The following is a 19,011-nucleotide window of genomic DNA, read 5'->3' as shown; positions in this document are numbered from 1 at the left end:
CAACATGCAAGCAGGACACATTAAAACAGGCTTTGTCATGGAAACAGCTCGCTTTTAACAGAAACAGATGGATACGATTTGGAGCGAGTACGCAGACAGACGTCAGTTCCTCTTTATGTGCTGCAAGAGACGTTGAGAACTGTTGGAAAATAATAAAGTCAAACAGAAAGATACTGATGTTAACAGGCTACAAGATCTTAGTTCCTTCAGGTACCTTTGACTCAACTGCTGGCTTACAGTGCAGCAACACAGAGGTCAATGACAAAACTGAAAACACACTTCCAATTCAGCAGTGCCACACAAATAAGTGGAGTGAACAAAGTGATGAATAGTTGAATAAATCGGGCGAGTTTCATTCACCGGGGAGAAGAATGCCAATGAGAGAAGAGAGAGAGGGCTGAGGGACCCTAAAATAGAACTCAATCCATGAGAGCACACAGAGGAATCCAGTCGGTCAGTAAATTGGTAATGTCAGAAGGCCAAATTGAAGCGTTGATTAGAGGCCGAGCCTACAGCTTCCTGAACAAAGAGTGAAGGAGACAAAGATTCGGGAGGATTATCTTGCTCTCATTCATTACAAAATTGGAGAGTGATTGGATCACCTTGTTATTAACGCTGTTCCTGTGAGTCCAAGTGGGTCTGTGTGTGTGTGTGTGTGTGTGTGTGTGTGTGTGTGTGTGTGTGTGTGTGTGTGTGTGTGAGAGAGAGAGAGTTGGTGGCAGATTTAATAGAATAAAACAATAATGTTCTAAATCACTGGTCATTTAAACACACCTAAGTATCAAAATCTTTTTCCAAACTCCTAAATTCCTTAATCCCCAGTGAAAAACACGACAGGCCACAATTTTTCCAATGCATATCAAACAGGTACCTATAATAGTCTTTTCCCACTTCAACCTCTATGAAAACTCTCATCCAAAGAGGGCCCTTGTGTCTGGGAATAGCGCCACTCACAATCATAGTCTTGTCTGTGGCAGCATTAAACGTGGGATTTATGGGTTTGTAAAAAGCAACTGCTGAGCTTTCAAAACTGATTTCAGTTCCGAAGCTTTTCTTGCTTGCATAAATTTATTTGAATCTGGCGTTGTGCTCCATAACTGACTGCAAAGCACAAGAGGTCCACCAAGAGGTGTTTTGTTGCTGTTAAGAGTAGATTTCTCTGTGTTAATTGCAGTTAAATGAATCTTACAAAGACCAGTGTGGTTCTAAAAGGTGACACAGTGGCAAAGCTGTAATACAGTAAATAGCTCTGTACAACACACACAAACACACAGGATGGAACAGATGAGGGGGAATGGATCGGTCCTGACAGAGAGCCGTGAAAAATGGGGAGATAATCAGGTGTGAAATCATTGTGGTTTTCTTTCGGCAGTAGTTCAGTCTGTCTCTCATCTTCTCTCAGCAACACAGCCATTTCTGTTTGACACAATACCACTGCAACTCAGGGCAGGGCTTTTATCACACACAGTACAGTAGGAAGACGTTAACATGTCAGGTATGTGACTACTCCCTGGGAAGCACCGGCATTCAGGGTATCATGTTTTCCACTGTCTTCTTCTCCCACTGTGCCTGTTTAGTCCATTTTATCCCTTTATTCTCTTCACCATAGCAACTTCTGTCATTGCCTCTGCGTCTTTACTGCTTTCTACCCTCCATCTACCTCCATCCATCCCTACTTGAGAGTCTATGTGTGGTCCAGGTTTTGCACAATTATGTAAATGTGAATTATAATGTCTTGCATACAGAAGCTAATGGAAATTATGATGTCTGCTAAAAAAATGATGCAATGTAGAAACACTTCCAATTTTTCCCGTGGGTGTGTTTCTGAAGTTCTCATGTTTAATTCAACACTCCTAAATTTAGGGTAAAAAAAAAAAATGACAGTTGGTAAGTCAGCTAGCATGCCTGGCACAATCTGTGTGTTAGCTGGCAGAAAGCAAAGTGAAGATTTTGTGTTGTACATGGACTCCTTGGAGAGTTACGGCAGGTTGGCCCTGAGGAACAAGTGAACATGCTACACATATCAAGTCCATCCTCTGAGTTCTGTACTTGCAAAGAATATATGAATGCTGTCAAAAGGTAACATGTTCCATAGCATATTTTCTAGGTGTTTCACTTTGCTTCAGTGTGTTATATAGCTGCTTTCCCGTGCGTGTGAAAAGTCTGCAAACTTACAAAGCCCAAAGTTATTCACTCACAGAAAACACTGCTTCATACCTGCCTCAAACTCTTCGTTTGAAGTCCAGGCTTTTCTTCCGTTACCTATTTACATCATCATGTAACACATTTGCATATCACCTGCCTAGTAGCTACAATGAGCATCTTCCTCGTTGTGCATGATTATTTTCAACGCCCTACACTCAAAATTGTGGGGTTACAGTACAAAACCAGTGTTGTCTTGCTTTCGTCACACCAGCTGATCAATCTGAGGTAACTGGACAGTTCCAAAAACAAAGTGTTTCTGACAGTGCTGCATGCAATGTACAGAATGAGAAAGACAATTTGCTTGAATAAGAAAGCATGTAAACCTACTATAGAATAACCCCAAAACAAGAAAAGCACTCAGAGAGCCCAGTACTCCGCCAAGGCTGCTCAGTCGTCGTATGATTTCTGACGAATAAGTCCTGGTAAGTCCGCAGTGGTCAATTTGTAGTAGGATTGCAATCATGCGATCATCAGCAGGCAGCTGACGTAGCGTTCACTTGTTGCCATAGTTACAGTGACGCGGTGCCGCTATCTTGACATGGTACAGAAATCTTTAACAAATCTGTGGATCCAGACTATAAGCCGCATCACTGCCAAAATCCAAACAGGTGATCTTTGTGGCATTTCTGACCTTCCCTGAAAATTTCATGCAAATCCATTATTCTGTTTTTGAGTTATGTTGCACACAGAAAGACAGACTAACAAACGGACAAACGCACAGCGATCGTCACATAACTCCACTGCGTTCCATGGTGGAGTTTTAAAAAATCAGAATTCTAAGCCAATAATTATCCATATTATGGGATCTTTACTCTATCTCCTCAAAATGCACAGAAACAGATGGAGAAAATGCTGCTGCTGTAACAGGTCACACTACAAACACACACAATGATGAGAATCAGTTTTACAGAGCTGCTGCATGCAGCGAAACTAAACACTGGTGATTCTGCATACAATATACAGCCTAACAATGTTTGAGAGGCAATGTTCCGCCGAACAATAAACTCTGACAGTGATAACATTGTTTTGTGCAGAGGTTTAAATGAAGCTAATGTGGAGTGTAATTGCTCCATAAACAGCATCAAACATACTGTATGAGGAAGATGTAACACTGAGATGTTTTACAAAGCTAAAGAATACATAAAACCACATAAAAATAAAATTTTAAATTTACAGCACACATTCAAAGATTATCTCTGCTCATGAACCATAGGCTGCCATATTCCATAACTCATTTATTTAATCTTTTAGATTTAAAATAGGCTGACTGGTTCATTAGTGAAGGACAGGGAACCAAGTAATAAGTTCTACATTTACTGTAATTGCATTGTACAAATGGCTTTAGAATCCAACTTCTAATATCTTCGACAAATTCAGGTGACGGTGTTAGTCAAGCTGCTATAGAGACAGCAATATCTGTGAATTACTGTAATCAACAACAATGCCACTGGTCTCCTGGGCAGATTGAAAATTAAACCTCCGTCCTGTGTTAATTTAAAAATGCTTATTCATTTGTTATTGACATTATGTCCTGTGTTAAGTGAAAGTAAATTAATGTCAAGCATCTGTTGCAGTGCTCATCAGTGAAAGCATTTAGTACGTGATTTTGGCCTCAGGCTCGGCTCAATAGAAGCACACTAATGTGCTGGAATCAATGAGCAAGAACACATTAAAAAGTACAAGCAAAAAAAGACAGCCTGAAAACAGAAAACTGTCAGTAGCTACAACATCAACTGGCGATACACAGCACGTTTCTTTAATACTGTAGGGACTCTAGTCTTTAAGAAATAGGCTTAGTTAAGTCAAGACTCAGTTGAATTAAGGATTAGCAGAAATATGGTTTTATAGGTAGACAGTTAATCTGCACTACGGCTGATCTGCTTAAACAAAATTTGGTTAAAATGTAGTCTGAGGAACCAATCTAAAGTTCAGGAACTGAATGAGATCAATATTGTACCTGACAGGTTGACTAAGGACATCAGGCTGTCAATTAAAGTTATATGATTGACTCTGACAAAGGAACCACTTGACAGCAGGTCAAGAAGAACCGGTTGTCATTATCTATTGTAGGTCGACTATCTCAAGATCAGAAGAGGTTACTCCAATTTTTCTCTGAAGCTCTTGACTGAAACAGCTGTAATAAACTAACCTTGAAGTTACTGTTATTTGGCTGAAGATGATGGATTACTGTGTTTTATCCATGCTTAGGACGGCGATTTAGAGATGATCATGTTGGTCAGCTGGTCCAGAGCCAATAAATTCTAATTATTCCAGTGATGTAATCATTGCATATGTATTTGTAATAAGGCTAAATAAAGTTCTTGTTCTCCGAGAGGCAAAATATGAAAAAAAAACTGATTAAAATGCCTCACTTACTGCACATCTGCTTATCAAAAGATGCAACAATTTACCAAGTTTCCTAAAGACCTCACATGTAGATGATAGATAGTTGTGCGCAGAGAAGCTTCTAGTCTCCCCACTCAATTACTGCAGCACAAAAAGTTACTTTGAAAAGAGTGAAACAAGGAGTTCTAACGTCAGATTTACCCAACAATGTGATTTTATCTACATGGTTTTCTATAAGCAGATCATAGTCAGTAATGTGTACTTCACCCAGGGAAGCCAAAATCACCATTGTGATAAATATTCCATTAACGGTCCAGTTGTCTTTTTCAGTGCTTCTCTTTTTTTCCTTGCTCACTTTTCTGCACATGTGGAGCCTGCATGTCAATAAAGCTCATGTGATGTCAATAAAGTCAAAAACAAGTCAAGGACAGACTTGTCTTGTAGGTTAGTCATGGAAAATTAGTGTGAATTTCCTTTTTGTATCAAGCAGCAAAAAAAAAGCATGATGGATGTAAAAATTATGTATCATGCAGCCCTGATTACCACCAACACTGATGTGACGTCAATACGCTGCATCTTTTTATTAATCGCTTTATTCGTGTCTGATGATTTTGACAGTTCTTTTCAATTAAAATTGAACATTTGATTAATCTCCTTTCACTTTACTCGCTCTAAAATAATACAAGTATGCATGATAAGTGTTTGAATGTGTTTAAAAACTGTAATTTATATTCCAGCTCTCTTACCTTTTCTACCCAGTCTAAGTTTTGCCCTGCAGCCTTTCATTAGCACCCAGTTTCTGTGCTCCTCTACTCTTTCATTCCTCCATCATTGATCAGTTTATGCGACCTCCACTGAGCTGACACCAGTGGCTTGACACGACTTTCAATTTGCCCCTCGCTTACTCTTAACACCTCCCGTCCTCTTCGTCTCTAATGTCTCTCCGTTCTATCTTTGCCTTTTATCAGCCTGCCTCTGCCACTCCTCATTCAAGCTGCCACTCTGATCTGTGATTATTCCCACATCCCACTGCTGCTTCTGTCTCATTGTCAGTATATTTGGGTTTATTTATCTTTTCTCTCCATTTTGGCCTCTTTTTCTCCTCACTCCCTCTTGCTCCTTTATAAGTACCCTCTTTTTGTCAGCAGTCATCTTTCCTAAAAGCTTTACAGCGTATGAAAATCACTATCTTCACTTTTCAGGCATTCTGTTTTATACACACTTCTGTGTTTGCCTTTGCTCTCTTCTAGGTTACCAGTTTCCACAGTCTTCTTGTGTTCTTTTCTTTCTCTGCCTTGGTATATTTTTTATGTATTTTTCTGCTTCTTTTTTTTCACCCTCTCCTCCATTCATCTCCGTTGTTAAATATTTGATTATGAGCACATTGACATGACACCACTGTTCCCTGCTGGAGCTGAGGGTGTTTAGATCTCATCGCAGAGGATGAAGAGGAAAACATAAGGCCCTTTCGAATCTACATCTGAACTTTTTCTCTGTCACTTAATCTTGTCTTGATGTTTGGTTTTGTCAAGCTGAGCGAAGTCATAGAACTCAGAGAAATTCAGCCCACAAAGACATTAACTATAAGCTGAATACTTGTTGATGTAGCCTCGACTAAAATGTTTTGCTATTAAGTGAATGCATACGCACTCCACATTAACCACTAATTTATAGTGTAATTTATAGTGCATTTGCAAACACAGACGCTCTATTTTGCATTTACAACTGTGACTTCATTAAAAGTGTATGTTTAAAGGACTCAAAATCAGGCTTGAGTTATATTAGGAAAACACAAAGCATAAACCCTTCTTTGTGTATCCGTATAGTCAATGTGCTATAATGAGAAGCTTCTTGTCTACATGTGCACGAGAGCCAACACTTCAGGGATATTGCAGAAGAAAGAGGAAAAATTGCAGCCAAAGACAGATGAGCATGCACATGTGACCGTAAAAAGCAGAAGGAGACAAATCAGGGAAGCATAAAAAGCAAAGTACAAGCCATTATGCCTGAGGCCAGCGGCTAAGTTGAGCTAAAGCACTAACCCACTGACCCACATATCACGCAGCCAGCAGTTAGTGTAAAACTCTGAGCACTAGCTTAGTGCCAGGCTGCCGCTAGGAAGCTGAGTCACGGCTCCGAGGATTCAGGTAATGATGAGCATATCTGTAATGGAAGAGTTAAAATTAAAGGCACAAATCAAAATGTGAGAAACTGAAGTGGCGTTGTCTTAGTTATTGTAACTGTCGTCTATATCTAGATATCTATCTTTAAAACTTACAACTGAAACATTAGAGTTGACACCATCACTCTGTGGACATTTCCACAATATTGATTCAATAAGAAGTACTAACAGAGTTGTTTACTGTAAGGCTGGAAGGACAACGGCTGTTCTGTTTTCAAAACATAAATTACACAGTTTTTACCAACACAATTTTCAAAACCTTCATTGTACTGCAGTGCCGCCAGAAGTCTGACAGATGAAAATCTCAAAACCTCAGCAGCTAAAACAGAAGTTTTCTGCATGACTTAAGATCACAAGGGGCAACTGAGAATTTGTTTTCTTGTGATCTTTTGTGAGGCAACGCTTTAGTCCAAATTCCTGCGAAGAACAAAAACTGCAATGATCAGTATGAAAGCATTTTAAATTGCAAATCCAATGAGTACTTTAAATTCACTGTTAAACTGATGCAGTATGTCGTCAGAGCAGACACAGAAAGAAGTAATTTCATATTAGATTCAGCCTCAGATGACTCAAACTAAACTGTGGCTTTTCTACTGACACAAAGCAGACTTCCTTGGTACCGCAGGGTGCCCTCATGTAAATAAGCTCGACACCAGTGGATCCCTGTTCTGTAGTTATGGTGAAATGGTGGCTCCATGCAGCAGCAGCAGCTGGTTTAGGTCTGACCTGCAGTATGTAAGCTCATGTGATGCAGACTAAACAGTAGGGGAGAGGGAGGCAGGTCAGGGAGTCAGGCCGGCTTACAGGAGAGGGAAAAAAAAAGTGGGTCACTTCTCGTTGACAGATCTGGTGGAATGTGACGCCCGAACAAGCCTGTAGTTGTGATTTTAACTATGAAGTATTAAATAATCCCTGCCAGAGAAAAGCACAGTGTTTTATTTTTGTCTGCATGCTGCAAATCCCACATTTCTTTCTGTAGAGTCGGAAGTCTGGCGGTTTTATGGTTTTTATGTGTGCTTGCCATTTTCCTCACAGTGCACTTCAAAACAGACGTACAGGAATGGTGCATGTTTTTGAATATTGTCACAAGTTTCCATTTTAGGTCAACAGGAAGCTGATCAGATGAGTATCAGTCACGCTGCCTCATTCACATCATCATCCCACACCACTGCACGGCTCCACTAGCTCTCCACTCTACTCAAACACTCCCTCTAAGCTGCCTTTGTATTCTTGCTTCCATCCTTCTCCTAATGGATCTTCAGTATGTTCCTACTTGTACATCTTATCCTGCTTTTACTGAATCTCTCTCCGACAGTTTTTCTTCCATTCTGTCACTTTCCCCCCCTCATCTGTCTTACTTGCCTTTCCTTATTTTTAACTTCCCTGTTCCACTGTGTTTTCTCCTCTCTGTGCTTCCCTCACTGTCTCTGAGGCAATAATGACTGGTGCTGTCATCTGGTCAGTAAGTGTCTGAAATGGGTTTATATTGGTGAATCATATCACAGCTGATGGATGAGAATTTTTTCAGCAAATAACAAAAAAAACGTACAGTGACATTGGCTTCACTAACAGAAAAGAAAGTGATTATGTAACTGAAGTTAAAGCCCATCCCTGAAATTGGATTTGCAAGGTTTTCACCTGATAACAGTGATATGTGCCCGGCAGTGGTGTCTAATTATTCAAAAAAAGGAATTATACTCTGGGTGGGTTGTACATTAGCTGATAAGAAAGCAATGTTAAATTGCCACATTTTGCAATGGAGTCTGGTGTGATGTGTGCTCGAGTACAAAGAGAGAGGAAGAAGAGAGAGAGAGAGAGAAAGTGGCACATATCAAGGGTGAAGCTAAGACAGCTCCCATTGTGGCGAATCAAAGCACCGCTAATTGGTACAATTATAGAGACAGGACAGAACTATGCGTGTGAGAGAGAAATTCGCACATACATTAGGAAGCAGAAGCAGATGAGGGCGCTTCAAGGTAACTAAATAAATTAGTTACACATGTAGTTTATGTGATGTAACTTCAACTAAATGAGTTAAACTCTATCTGGCAAAGAGAGATCAGTTCACATAAAGATGGAAGAAGAGAAATCCTTTGAAGTAAAAGTGCTGGAAGGATGAATAATTTATATCATATTTACAGGATAATGCAGTTTGAACCTCTCCCAGCATTTATTTGCATCAGTCCTTATTACACTTACTTATTTGGCCCTGATTGTTTTGTGCAATCTGACAAAAACTACCATGAGCTGAAGTGGTGCTTCCCTTCTGTGTGTTACTGCAGGAATGGGCGCAATGATCTAAGGTGGAGCAAAATGATGATCATGGTGCAACGGAGGTCTGAGCCGGAGTGATGAGAAAAACAAACAGTGTGACGACGAGACGGCACGTCTATAAATCTCTTTTTAATACCCTGCAGCCATGTTGTTCTCCTTACAACAATAACTCACCAACAATCCAATAGTCGCTTCTCATAGGAAGGCCTGTTAGACAAAGTCATTACCCAGGAACCCAGAGGATTTTTTCACAACCAAACACACACACACACACACACTCACAAACACGCAGAACAGATTTATACGTAACACTCGCATGCACACAATCACACACAAGACGCACCAAGCAGTCACCACAAAAAAAAAACAACAGCCAAATGTGATACAATGTCTGCTCTTCAGCTGACCACATAGTCATGGTTTGCTATTCACACACACTCACACACAGACAGACAGGCAGACGGCAATCATGACTTCATTCTCACTATTCGAGTCATCTGTGGGGCAGACGAGCCGATTCAATCCAAAACTGATACCGAGTGCAGCTGCCACACAGACTGCAATCGCACCCTGTTTGCCCACTCTGCATCAAAGAGGGCCGCCTGGGGCTATTTACTTCACTTCTGACTGAAATCTTGAGATATTACTCTCACCACAGTCTTTGTTTGAGATTCAGAGCAACAACCGGACTGCTAATAACCCGAAAAGACCTCTCAGCAATGGACGTCTGAGTGGAATGTGAAACCAAAAGTACTGTTTTAGATTTGGTGGTCAAAGTGGATTTCCCCCACCTAAGGCCTCGCTCAATAAAGCCTTTGTCTCATCTGTGCACACACACACACACACACACACACACACACACACACACACACACACATACACACACATGCGATTTAATTTACTTTGTTTGTGAGCTTTTGAATGCGTAGCTGTATAGGAAAATACCTGTTGGGAATGATTTCTAACAGAGACAACAGTTTTAATGCCTGTTATGTTTGGAATAGATTATTTTTCTGTACCATTTTCTAGCATGACCAAAGCTTTGGTCTTTTTTATTCAGTTTGCTCCCAGAAATATGTATTTTTTAATTTCTTGCCGTCTCTGTGTCTGTCTCACTTGCCCATCAGGATGAGCCTTTCAACCTTCACCCTCCTCCCTGCATTAACTTTGCACATTTGCTACAGTCAAACCTCATTTCACAGCATGAAGTCTATAAGCTTGCAGAGGTGAGTGGCTTTGAACAGACTCAATATTCCCCATATTCTCCTCGATGGCCCTTCATACAGAGTCACTGTGAAATCCAGCAGGTGGCTCCATAAATGGAAAATGGCCGAGGTGAGGTGCTTTGAGCAGCCGAAGTATGTACTTTGAACTAATCCTGAGAGTAGGAGATTAACAGACATCACACATGCATTCAGGAAGGACTTAACACAGATGATAAGAAAAATTCTTAAAATTCCAAGTGTTTTTGTGTTCAATCTGATTCATTTTAAGAGAACCAGCCAATTTAAAAGCAGAATGAGGTTTGTGGCCTATTTTTAAGGGTAGAAAACAGTCTTATGATGTCATGGTGTCCTTTGAGATCAGAGAACTTCTGAGGAATTTTGAGATGATCGGTGAGAGAGAAATCCGACGTAACAAACTACAGAGAGAGAACTGGGTTTTCTCTCAGTTTTCTGCCGCCGTAACACACACCCTGTTGTGATATCAAATAAGGCCCGTGGGGTTCTGCAAACTAACAGGGAGGAAGACAGCCAGTCAGATCATAAGCATGTTTTCATAACACACACTTTCCCTTCCTGGCAGGTGTGTGTCCATCTGTGTAAGTGTCCGTGATGTGTGTCTAAGCGAGCTTTTAACAAGCTGTTCAAAGCGTCACTGTTTAGACTGCAGTGGGAGGAAGAACTCTCTCCTCTCTCATAACACACACATGCAGACACACAGCAGGAGTCTCCGGAGAGCAAAAACATGCCTTATTCACATAACAAAACCAGAACATGTAGAAAAGCATTCTGAATTGATTTCTCTGGAAAGCTTTCACAATTCTTTCCTTGCTTTGCCACAAAAAATGCACAGAAATTTTACACAAACGCAAAAAACTCATGATACAGTTCGTCAGCAAGATGAAGGGTTGCAACAATCAGGAGCTATTTGGTGCAGATCAAAGCGCTCTACAGCAGGGAAGCAGCTTTAATACAGTGGCTTCAATACCTGCAGGAAGACAGCATGTGAGAAAGTAACCTTAGAGCATGTTCTCAGGCAGCAAAGCCGAACAGCTTCTCAGTAATATTCAGAGGAAGGAGTCTAGGCAAAGCTCCAACACAGAATAGAGGAATAAAAAAAGAAGGAATTTCACATTTAGTAACTCAGTTTATGAGACGCTATAAAGTACTTAATCGAAATCAGAGGTCAGCCATAAGACAAGATCTTCTCCTTTTATAACGGTCTGCAAATGTCCATTATCATTCTTTAACTATTTAGGAGAATACAGCTTCTATTTCTGTCAACAACTGAGCCAAACAAAAGACTCAAATTCACTGCCCTGTCTGGCTTCAAAGACAGCTTTGATATAGAGTCAATTTCTATTAAAAAAAAACCCATTATGAAATGATCAGCTAAACCTTTGTTTACCACCTCAACCTTTCCTATACTGACTGTGGTGCTTTCCACACTAGTGTACACAATAATCAGTGTTGGTTTTCTGTCTTGCTGCCGTACACAAACTTTCACCCCATTTGCTTCCAAAGAAAGTGTGTCAGATGTACAATCTCTGAATTTACAGAGTTACACAACACATTGAAAGTCTTACTACAAGTGAAGCCGAGTGTCACAACCAGATTAGGCATGTTAGTTCCTATTCTTGTATTAAAGGGAAATCTATTAGCAGAAGTGAAATATGGTATTCATATTTAAAATGTTATTAGTGAATAATCAACAGAAACCACAAGTGAGCCCTTCATATCTACACATTGAGCAGGTTCTTTTCCAAAGAGTCCACCATGTAGTGCCATCGTGTTTCTATAGCTACACAGAATGGACAAACCAAACTCTGACTCTGGAAAAGGCCTTTAGAATGTAGTACAGCCAACGTAGGTTCTGATACACACTTGGAAAAAATCTGATACACAGATTTTTTTTATCAAAATAAGAAAGTTTTGACTCTTCTTTACCTTAAAGTGAATAAACAACACACAACCAAGACTGTGAAATATCAATACCAAAATGTGATACTTACGATCCAAGCCGTTGATGTACCTCATGGATATCTCACAATGTCCCCACACAGCGCTGACGATGGGATAGAGCTTCTTTCCTTTTAGCCCTCTAAATGCCACTCCTAGATACTGTCCATCCACCATAAAGCTTAGTGTCCCCTCGTCCATGTCCAGTATCACTAGCAGAGAGTCCGGCAAGGTGAACGACTCCTCCGGCTCAAGGAAACAGGGGTAAGAAGGCAGCGAGCTGTGGGCCCGGTTCTTACTGTCATGGTAGAGCCTATTTCTTCCCAGATCCCAGCCCCAGGACTCACAGTCCGATCCCACTAAGGCTGTGTACCCAACAGAATGTAAAGGAGCGTCAGACGTGGCCACCCCAACCACAGCGTGGGTGCCTCGCTGCCTTGCAGGCCAGTGGATCTTCCACACATGGAGACCCCGAGTGTATCCGACCCGCCCCCGGATGCAATCTGTGCTCTGAGCGACCGGGTGGCGGTGAAACGTCAACTTATCGTCCTCTTTGATAAAGATGTTGAGCGAGCGGTCATCTGCATTCCACGCATGCCGTAGCTGGGTCTCCAGTCCAGCACATGGCATGTCTAGTAGGAGATCCAGTCTGGGAGGTTTGGAGAAATCTGGACCCCTCAGCTCCGGATGCTGCCGGCGATGAGCTGTAGGTCGATAGGATGGTGAGCCACCAGTTTCCCCACGACCATCGACTGATTTAATGCCGCCAGAGATCTTCTGGCCCATGGCTACGGTGGAGGGGTTGACAGAAGGAAGGGGAAGGAAATGGGGGAAGGTGGCGTTTGTGCAGGTGGGTGCTGCGTGGAGCGGAGCTCGACGTTACCTCATCAATGCAGCACAGACGGGGTGAGAGTTCCTAACTGGAGAGTGATGGAGGGAGATGAAGGAGGAGGAGGTGATGAATGACAGATGTATGTGATCTGGTTTCATGCCACAAATGTCTCCATAAAAACAGAGCTGATGTCAGTCCTGTTGAGACAAAAACAAGAGCAAGAAAGAAGAGATTAAAAAATTTGGTATTAATCCCTTTAACCGTAATTCACAACCAGTTTTCCTTAAACCTCAGTTACACATAGAAAGTACAAGAGAAACAAACAGAGATGAGAGACAAAGAATAAAAAAAAAAGAGTAACTGAAAGAGAAATGCGGATGGCAAGTGTTGGCAACGCTCCGTCTTTCACAGATTTTGTGTGGCTTTGTTTTCATGGGAATAAACAATGAACAGGATGAACAAGCAAATACACACACACACACTGGCACAAATACACATAACATTTCCTCTGACTCATCCTGCATCCTCCCAACCAATTCATGTGCCAGCAGCAATGCATGCATGTAACCCTCCAAACATTCCCCAGTTGTGCAACCTGGCACTTTCTCACTTAGGTAGTATAATTTTAATGAGTATCGCCTGAGTCTGCAAATATATCAACAGAAAAGAAACCACAAGACCAGGTAATAATTTATCTCTGATCCTTTGTGTAACAGAGTTGAAAAAGTCAGCTTTGACTTACGTTAGTCCTTATACTGTGTAAAGAGATGATATAGTAGCAGGCGGCTTGTGTTCTGTCATTCACATAAATGTTCCTGTACATTGCAAACACAAACCCTACTGAGTAATAACCATATCTAATATTGTGGTTATAGTTTTAGAGTGCAGTTCCCATTTCAATGTAATTTTCAGTATAATGTCTAAGTTTCCAGTGTGGGTGTTACAGTTTAAGTTTAGTTTTTAGTCAGTTTCATTTTTGGCCTATTTGGCGACACTGTTCCAAAGAACTTGCGTATTTGTGTTCTATTTATGTTGCTTTACAGGTGGTTAATAAAAAATGTTCTTTTGATATTCTAGTTTATTTTTCAAATGTTGAGAGAAAATTACAAAAACTTACAAGAATATACAAACATATGAGTGTGGTTTAGCTGTTTTTAAGTTTTTTAAAAAAAGTTTAATTTGCACATCTAGTCTTATTGCTTTAGCTCACAATAATGTATCTTGAACACCTCATTTGGACACATAAAGCTACAACAAAGATGATCTCACGCAGACAGTTCTGTACAGTGGAACTGACGTAGAAGATCTCTTCCAGGAACAGCAGCTGGCACTTCCTATTCACAGGAAAAGACTCAGTCGCACCTCGCGGCAGACGGGGAAGTTGATGACACAACTCTCTACATGTCTGGGTGCTTGTGTTTACTTCAACACGTCATAAGCCACAAAGCACTCATTTTTTATGTGTACATTTCTGGTAAGTGTGTCTCACACCAGCAGATGCTTTTTTTGTGTGTCAACACCGCAGAGATATATTCAAAGCATAAACGGTAGCTACGGAAAGTCAAGCCTGATTCTATTGCTGACAAAACAGTATTATTATTTATACTTCATTGATGCGTCTCCATTCAGTTTATCGTCTCAATCTGTACATGAACCAGTTCTTCAAGCCTGTAAAGCCAATAATGATGACCTAGAAATACTTCATCAAGTGCAGCATTGCAAAAATCATTGTTTGTATTTCTCTAAAATGCAATACGCATTAAATTTAACTTCAAAAATATGTACACTGTCGTTCTCCTTAAAGACTGATGACACAAGCACAAATACTCCCACTGAACCACCTTAGCCACCACATGACTGCAGGCTGAGGTCACGGTGTAATATTCTGTGAAATTTCTATGGCCTTTTATATATATATACACACACACACACTCCGGTTATCTCTGTGAGGGTATTTATTGACATGATTCAATCCCTTGACCCTTACATCTAATTCAAACCTAAGCCCAAATACCAAGCCTTAACACTCTTACAGCCCTTTGAAAATGAACCAGAAAGGCAAGGACCTTAAAATGTCCTGACTCCCAAGGCCTAAAACTCAAACTAGTCCTCAGAAACATCAGCGCCATGCAAATACAAGTGTCTCATTTGGACCACATTCATTTTCCCTACATTTTCTCTCCCTCTCGTTTTTCTCACTGCGAGTAAAGTCACGGCAGCTGGCAGCGATGCCAACAAATGTGTGCCACTGCTCAGTTCACTCCTCAGCATGAGAGGGTTCAGTGCTCGGGCACACACACACACACACACGCCTACACACACACACACACACACACACACACACACACAAGCATACACCACAGACAGCTGCCTCAGTGTGTGTCATCACGGCTGGCAGGTGGGTTAAGGCTGGACGCCGCCTGGAAGGTTCCAGAGTCATCCCTGCCAAACTTCAGCCAAAGAAAACACTATTTAACACTGTACAGACTCTCAGCACGTTTGTATGTGCGTCTCAGCTTGGCCCAGTCTGGCACAGCATGTGGATGACAATCTGGCATTATAGGCTGTCATCAAGGAGGCACTTGACCTATGACCACGTGTCGTCACGGTCACCGTTGCGTAGTAACCTCGCAAGAGGCTGGTGGTGGGCTGGCGCAACGTCTGCTGCTGCGAATAGAGGCAACATGCTTCTGCCATCTGTTGTTTACTTTCCATCCCTCCCTCCATCTTGCTCTTCTTCTGCAACTAGACTGCACTCATCCCCTCCTGCCTTTATCTGTACTTTCAGCTGGGTTAGACAGGTATGGAGTGGACAGCAGCTCTCACACTGCCACACACACACACACACACACACACAAAGACACACACACTATGGCTCGCACAAATCGATACAAAGTGCAGGTGATGGTATGATTTAGGGCTGCAAGAAACAATTATTTTCATGAATTATTAATCTGTCAGTATTTTTATGACTAATGGTGAAAACTTCTGAACCCCGAGCACTTTCCTTTTTGCTCCTGTCACATTTTGACTCATTTTGGGCTCATTTCTGACTGTGATATGAAGTCGTCCACCTCTATGGAAACAGCACAACCATGGCTAGATGTAGATAGAACTTAAAAATGTCTTTTGTGTAGTATAACAAAGTTATAATGCCATAGATCATATGAAAAGAAATAGAAGTGCTCACAGTTGTTCCAAACGTTGGAAAAAATGTTTGTACATATTATATACTTCAATATTTGTCTCCTATTTGCAGTTCAACAGAAGTCCTTGAATTTTGAACAAGTGACTGTAGGTCACAGCTGAGTCACTAATGGCTACCAGGCTCTACAGAGGAGTGTTGAATTTTTTGTTTTTTGCAGATTCTTTCTACTGCCATCAGCTTCATTTGGGTATGTTTGTTAAATGTGACATGTAGAATGATTTTGATTAAATATCCAGCTTTGAAGCTTATATTTGGTTGTTTTTCCAGATAAAATTGAAATTCACACATGATTAGATCAAGCGCCATCAGAAAGCTGAAAAACCAACAATTTTTCCAGTTTCTTGTGTTGATAAATGATGTCATTTTGGTGTTTCTTTTTTTCCTTCAAAACCACTAGTAGGTTTTGGGTTTCAGAGAAAAAATTATTTGATCTCTAAAATGCCAGAAAATAGTAAAAGTCACTTTTTGCCCAAAGCAATGATAAATATTTGTCCAATCAACAGTCTCTGCATTATGTGAAACATGGAGGAATTATTTTTAGGATTTCAAATTACTTAAACTATAAATCGAAAATAGTGGGATAGAAGGGTTGAAGATAGAGAACTGGAAGAAAGAAATATAAAGAAATGTGTTGGATTGAGGCATGTTCAGCAAGAAAGTTTGTGAATGTAAGACAAAAAGAAACTGATAAGTTACAGGCTGAAACTACACTAAAAGCTTTGTCAAAAAATGAAAAAGTGTGAGATAAGGCAGACAGACACGGTGTGCACCTGCTGTGTGGGCTGGCTTCATCTGGCTTCTCCTGCTGTACTACTAACAAGCTCTGGTCACCAGAAAGCTTGTGAGGGAGGTGTGTGCGTCTGGAAGTGTGTAGCATTGCACGAGAGGAAGACCCAGTGTGTGTGTCTGTCTGTCTCTCACGCTGCGTTTTGTTTAAAACTGCCCAGAAAGCTCTGACTGGGAACGCAAGCTTTGAAGTCACACACAAACACAGCAGCTCACACACAGGGAGGACAGGAAGCTGCTGAGGAACCACTCACTCAAACTGCACCACCCTCTGACAACAGAGCAGAAATTTTCTTTGGGCTTTTCCACAGAAATCATGTCAGACTCTCCATAGAATCCAAAGCAGTGTATGTCAATATGAACCTCTGTTTAGCAGAAGCCCAGTTTTCCAGGCAGTGGTGGATACTGTAGTATTTACTGCACATGTGCAGTTGCTTATGTGTCTCAGAAGGTCAATCGAGGACAAACAGTGACCCACGAAGCCTCAGAGGATGAAGACTAATAGCCTGACAGTCAGTCCTGTTTCTCTGCTCATTCATGAGTTTGTAGCCTAAGAGCGTGCATGTGTGTGTGCACGCCTTTCATCCGAGATCAGCTTGTCCGAAGCGATATCCCAGCCACTTGCAGGCAGTGACAGCAACAGAAACAGCTGTTGTCTTGCACCACTAATGGACACAGTGGACTTCATTAACCAAGTCACATGCAGTTGAATGTTGGACATTTTGGGAAATATGTCTGTTCTTGCCAAGAATTAAATGAAAACCTTGATACTGCTCACATCTGTCGATTCAGTGTAAGTCTCCAGTCCTCAGCTGGTTATTAGCTCAGATAAAATGTTAATTGGCGAGTTTTAGAGGCTACTGTACAGATAGCATGAAGAAAGAAAGAAAGAAAGAAATGTCAATAACTTCCTCTCAGATACTTCCATTCGCTTCAAACTATTGGCTGACAGGCAACAAAGCCAAACTCCATTTCAGTGAAACTTATGAGTCAGCATTTAAATATGCCATCAGTGTTCACAATTAAACTTTTGACTCTACCTGTCAAGGGTTGGTGAACTCAAATTATTGTAGCTGTAAATCCTGATTTAAGAGTAGAGTAATTTGTGTGTTAATTTAAATATTGCTCACTCACTGATATGCTGGTGAAGCCTGGAACTCATCAGCAGCAGAACTCTATTTATCTGAAAATACTGTGAAGCTGGAGAGCAGCTAAAGGCCAAAACAGTTCCATGTGTTCCATTATAACAGCGGCATTGTAGTTCTGCTCAGACTTGTGTTCTTGTTTTGCCTTTTAACTCAAAGGCTTTAATTCATGAGCCTAAACACCAGACAGTTCACTTTGTACCACCATTACATAAGTAATTTTAAACTGCCACGACCTCATTTGAACCTTCATTGTCATGTTAAATTACAGTAACTTTGCCTCATTCTCATGACGTCTAAAAAATGAATCACAAAGTGGTCACTTGTTCCACTTTCCACTGAGAAGGGAGGACATCTGGGCACTGCGGTGTACAAAAACAGTGCTCACATGCAACCCTAAACACACACTAGCAAACACACATTTATATCATCCAGAATCTCCTCATAGCAACAGCTGTACCCACTAGATTAAACAAACTACCATCCTCTCTACATTGCTGACATTCATTCCTACTGAGGGAATCCCTGGGTAGCTGAAGATGCCGGAGCGAGACATAAACTGTAACGTCTGGCTCCTTGCAGGATGTCAAAATACAGACAGAGACCCTACACTGGGGCTGTAAACTTATCTTACAGCTGATGATAAGAAGTGGTGCACTCATGAAGAGATCTCTGCACTTATTAGGCAGTTGCAGAAGCAGACATCACCGCTCTTTTATCACAGTCTCTTTAAAGGTTTGACTTTTTCGTTTTTGTCACTGTTTTCGCCAGCTTTTTCTCAGCTCGTTTTCCTATTCCCTCATCCATTCGTCACTGCTCCTGTCTCCTTGCCTTACAGTAACCACTAAATC

At 41.1% G+C, this 19,011-nt stretch overlaps 1 protein-coding gene across 5 annotated transcripts in view; it reads right to left on the bottom strand.

Moving 5' to 3' along the window:
* The window catches only part of LOC111567455 (SPRY domain-containing SOCS box protein 4-like), a 101,462-nt gene that overhangs the window by 29,665 nt on the left and 52,786 nt on the right, over positions 1–19,011 (bottom strand). For all 5 annotated transcript variants that reach the window (XM_055014473.1, XM_055014474.1, XM_055014475.1 and 2 more), the window contains one exon: positions 12,243–13,218. In XM_055014473.1, the coding sequence (XP_054870448.1) occupies positions 12,243–12,975 (733 nt within the window). In that variant the 5' untranslated portion in view covers positions 12,976–13,218. The remainder of the gene's footprint in view (positions 1–12,242; positions 13,219–19,011) is intronic.

This window comes from Amphiprion ocellaris, chromosome 10 (assembly GCF_022539595.1).
Source record: "Amphiprion ocellaris isolate individual 3 ecotype Okinawa chromosome 10, ASM2253959v1, whole genome shotgun sequence".
NCBI classification, from domain to species: domain Eukaryota; kingdom Metazoa; phylum Chordata; class Actinopteri; family Pomacentridae; genus Amphiprion; species Amphiprion ocellaris.
This window is presented reverse-complemented; position numbering and strand designations above follow the sequence as displayed.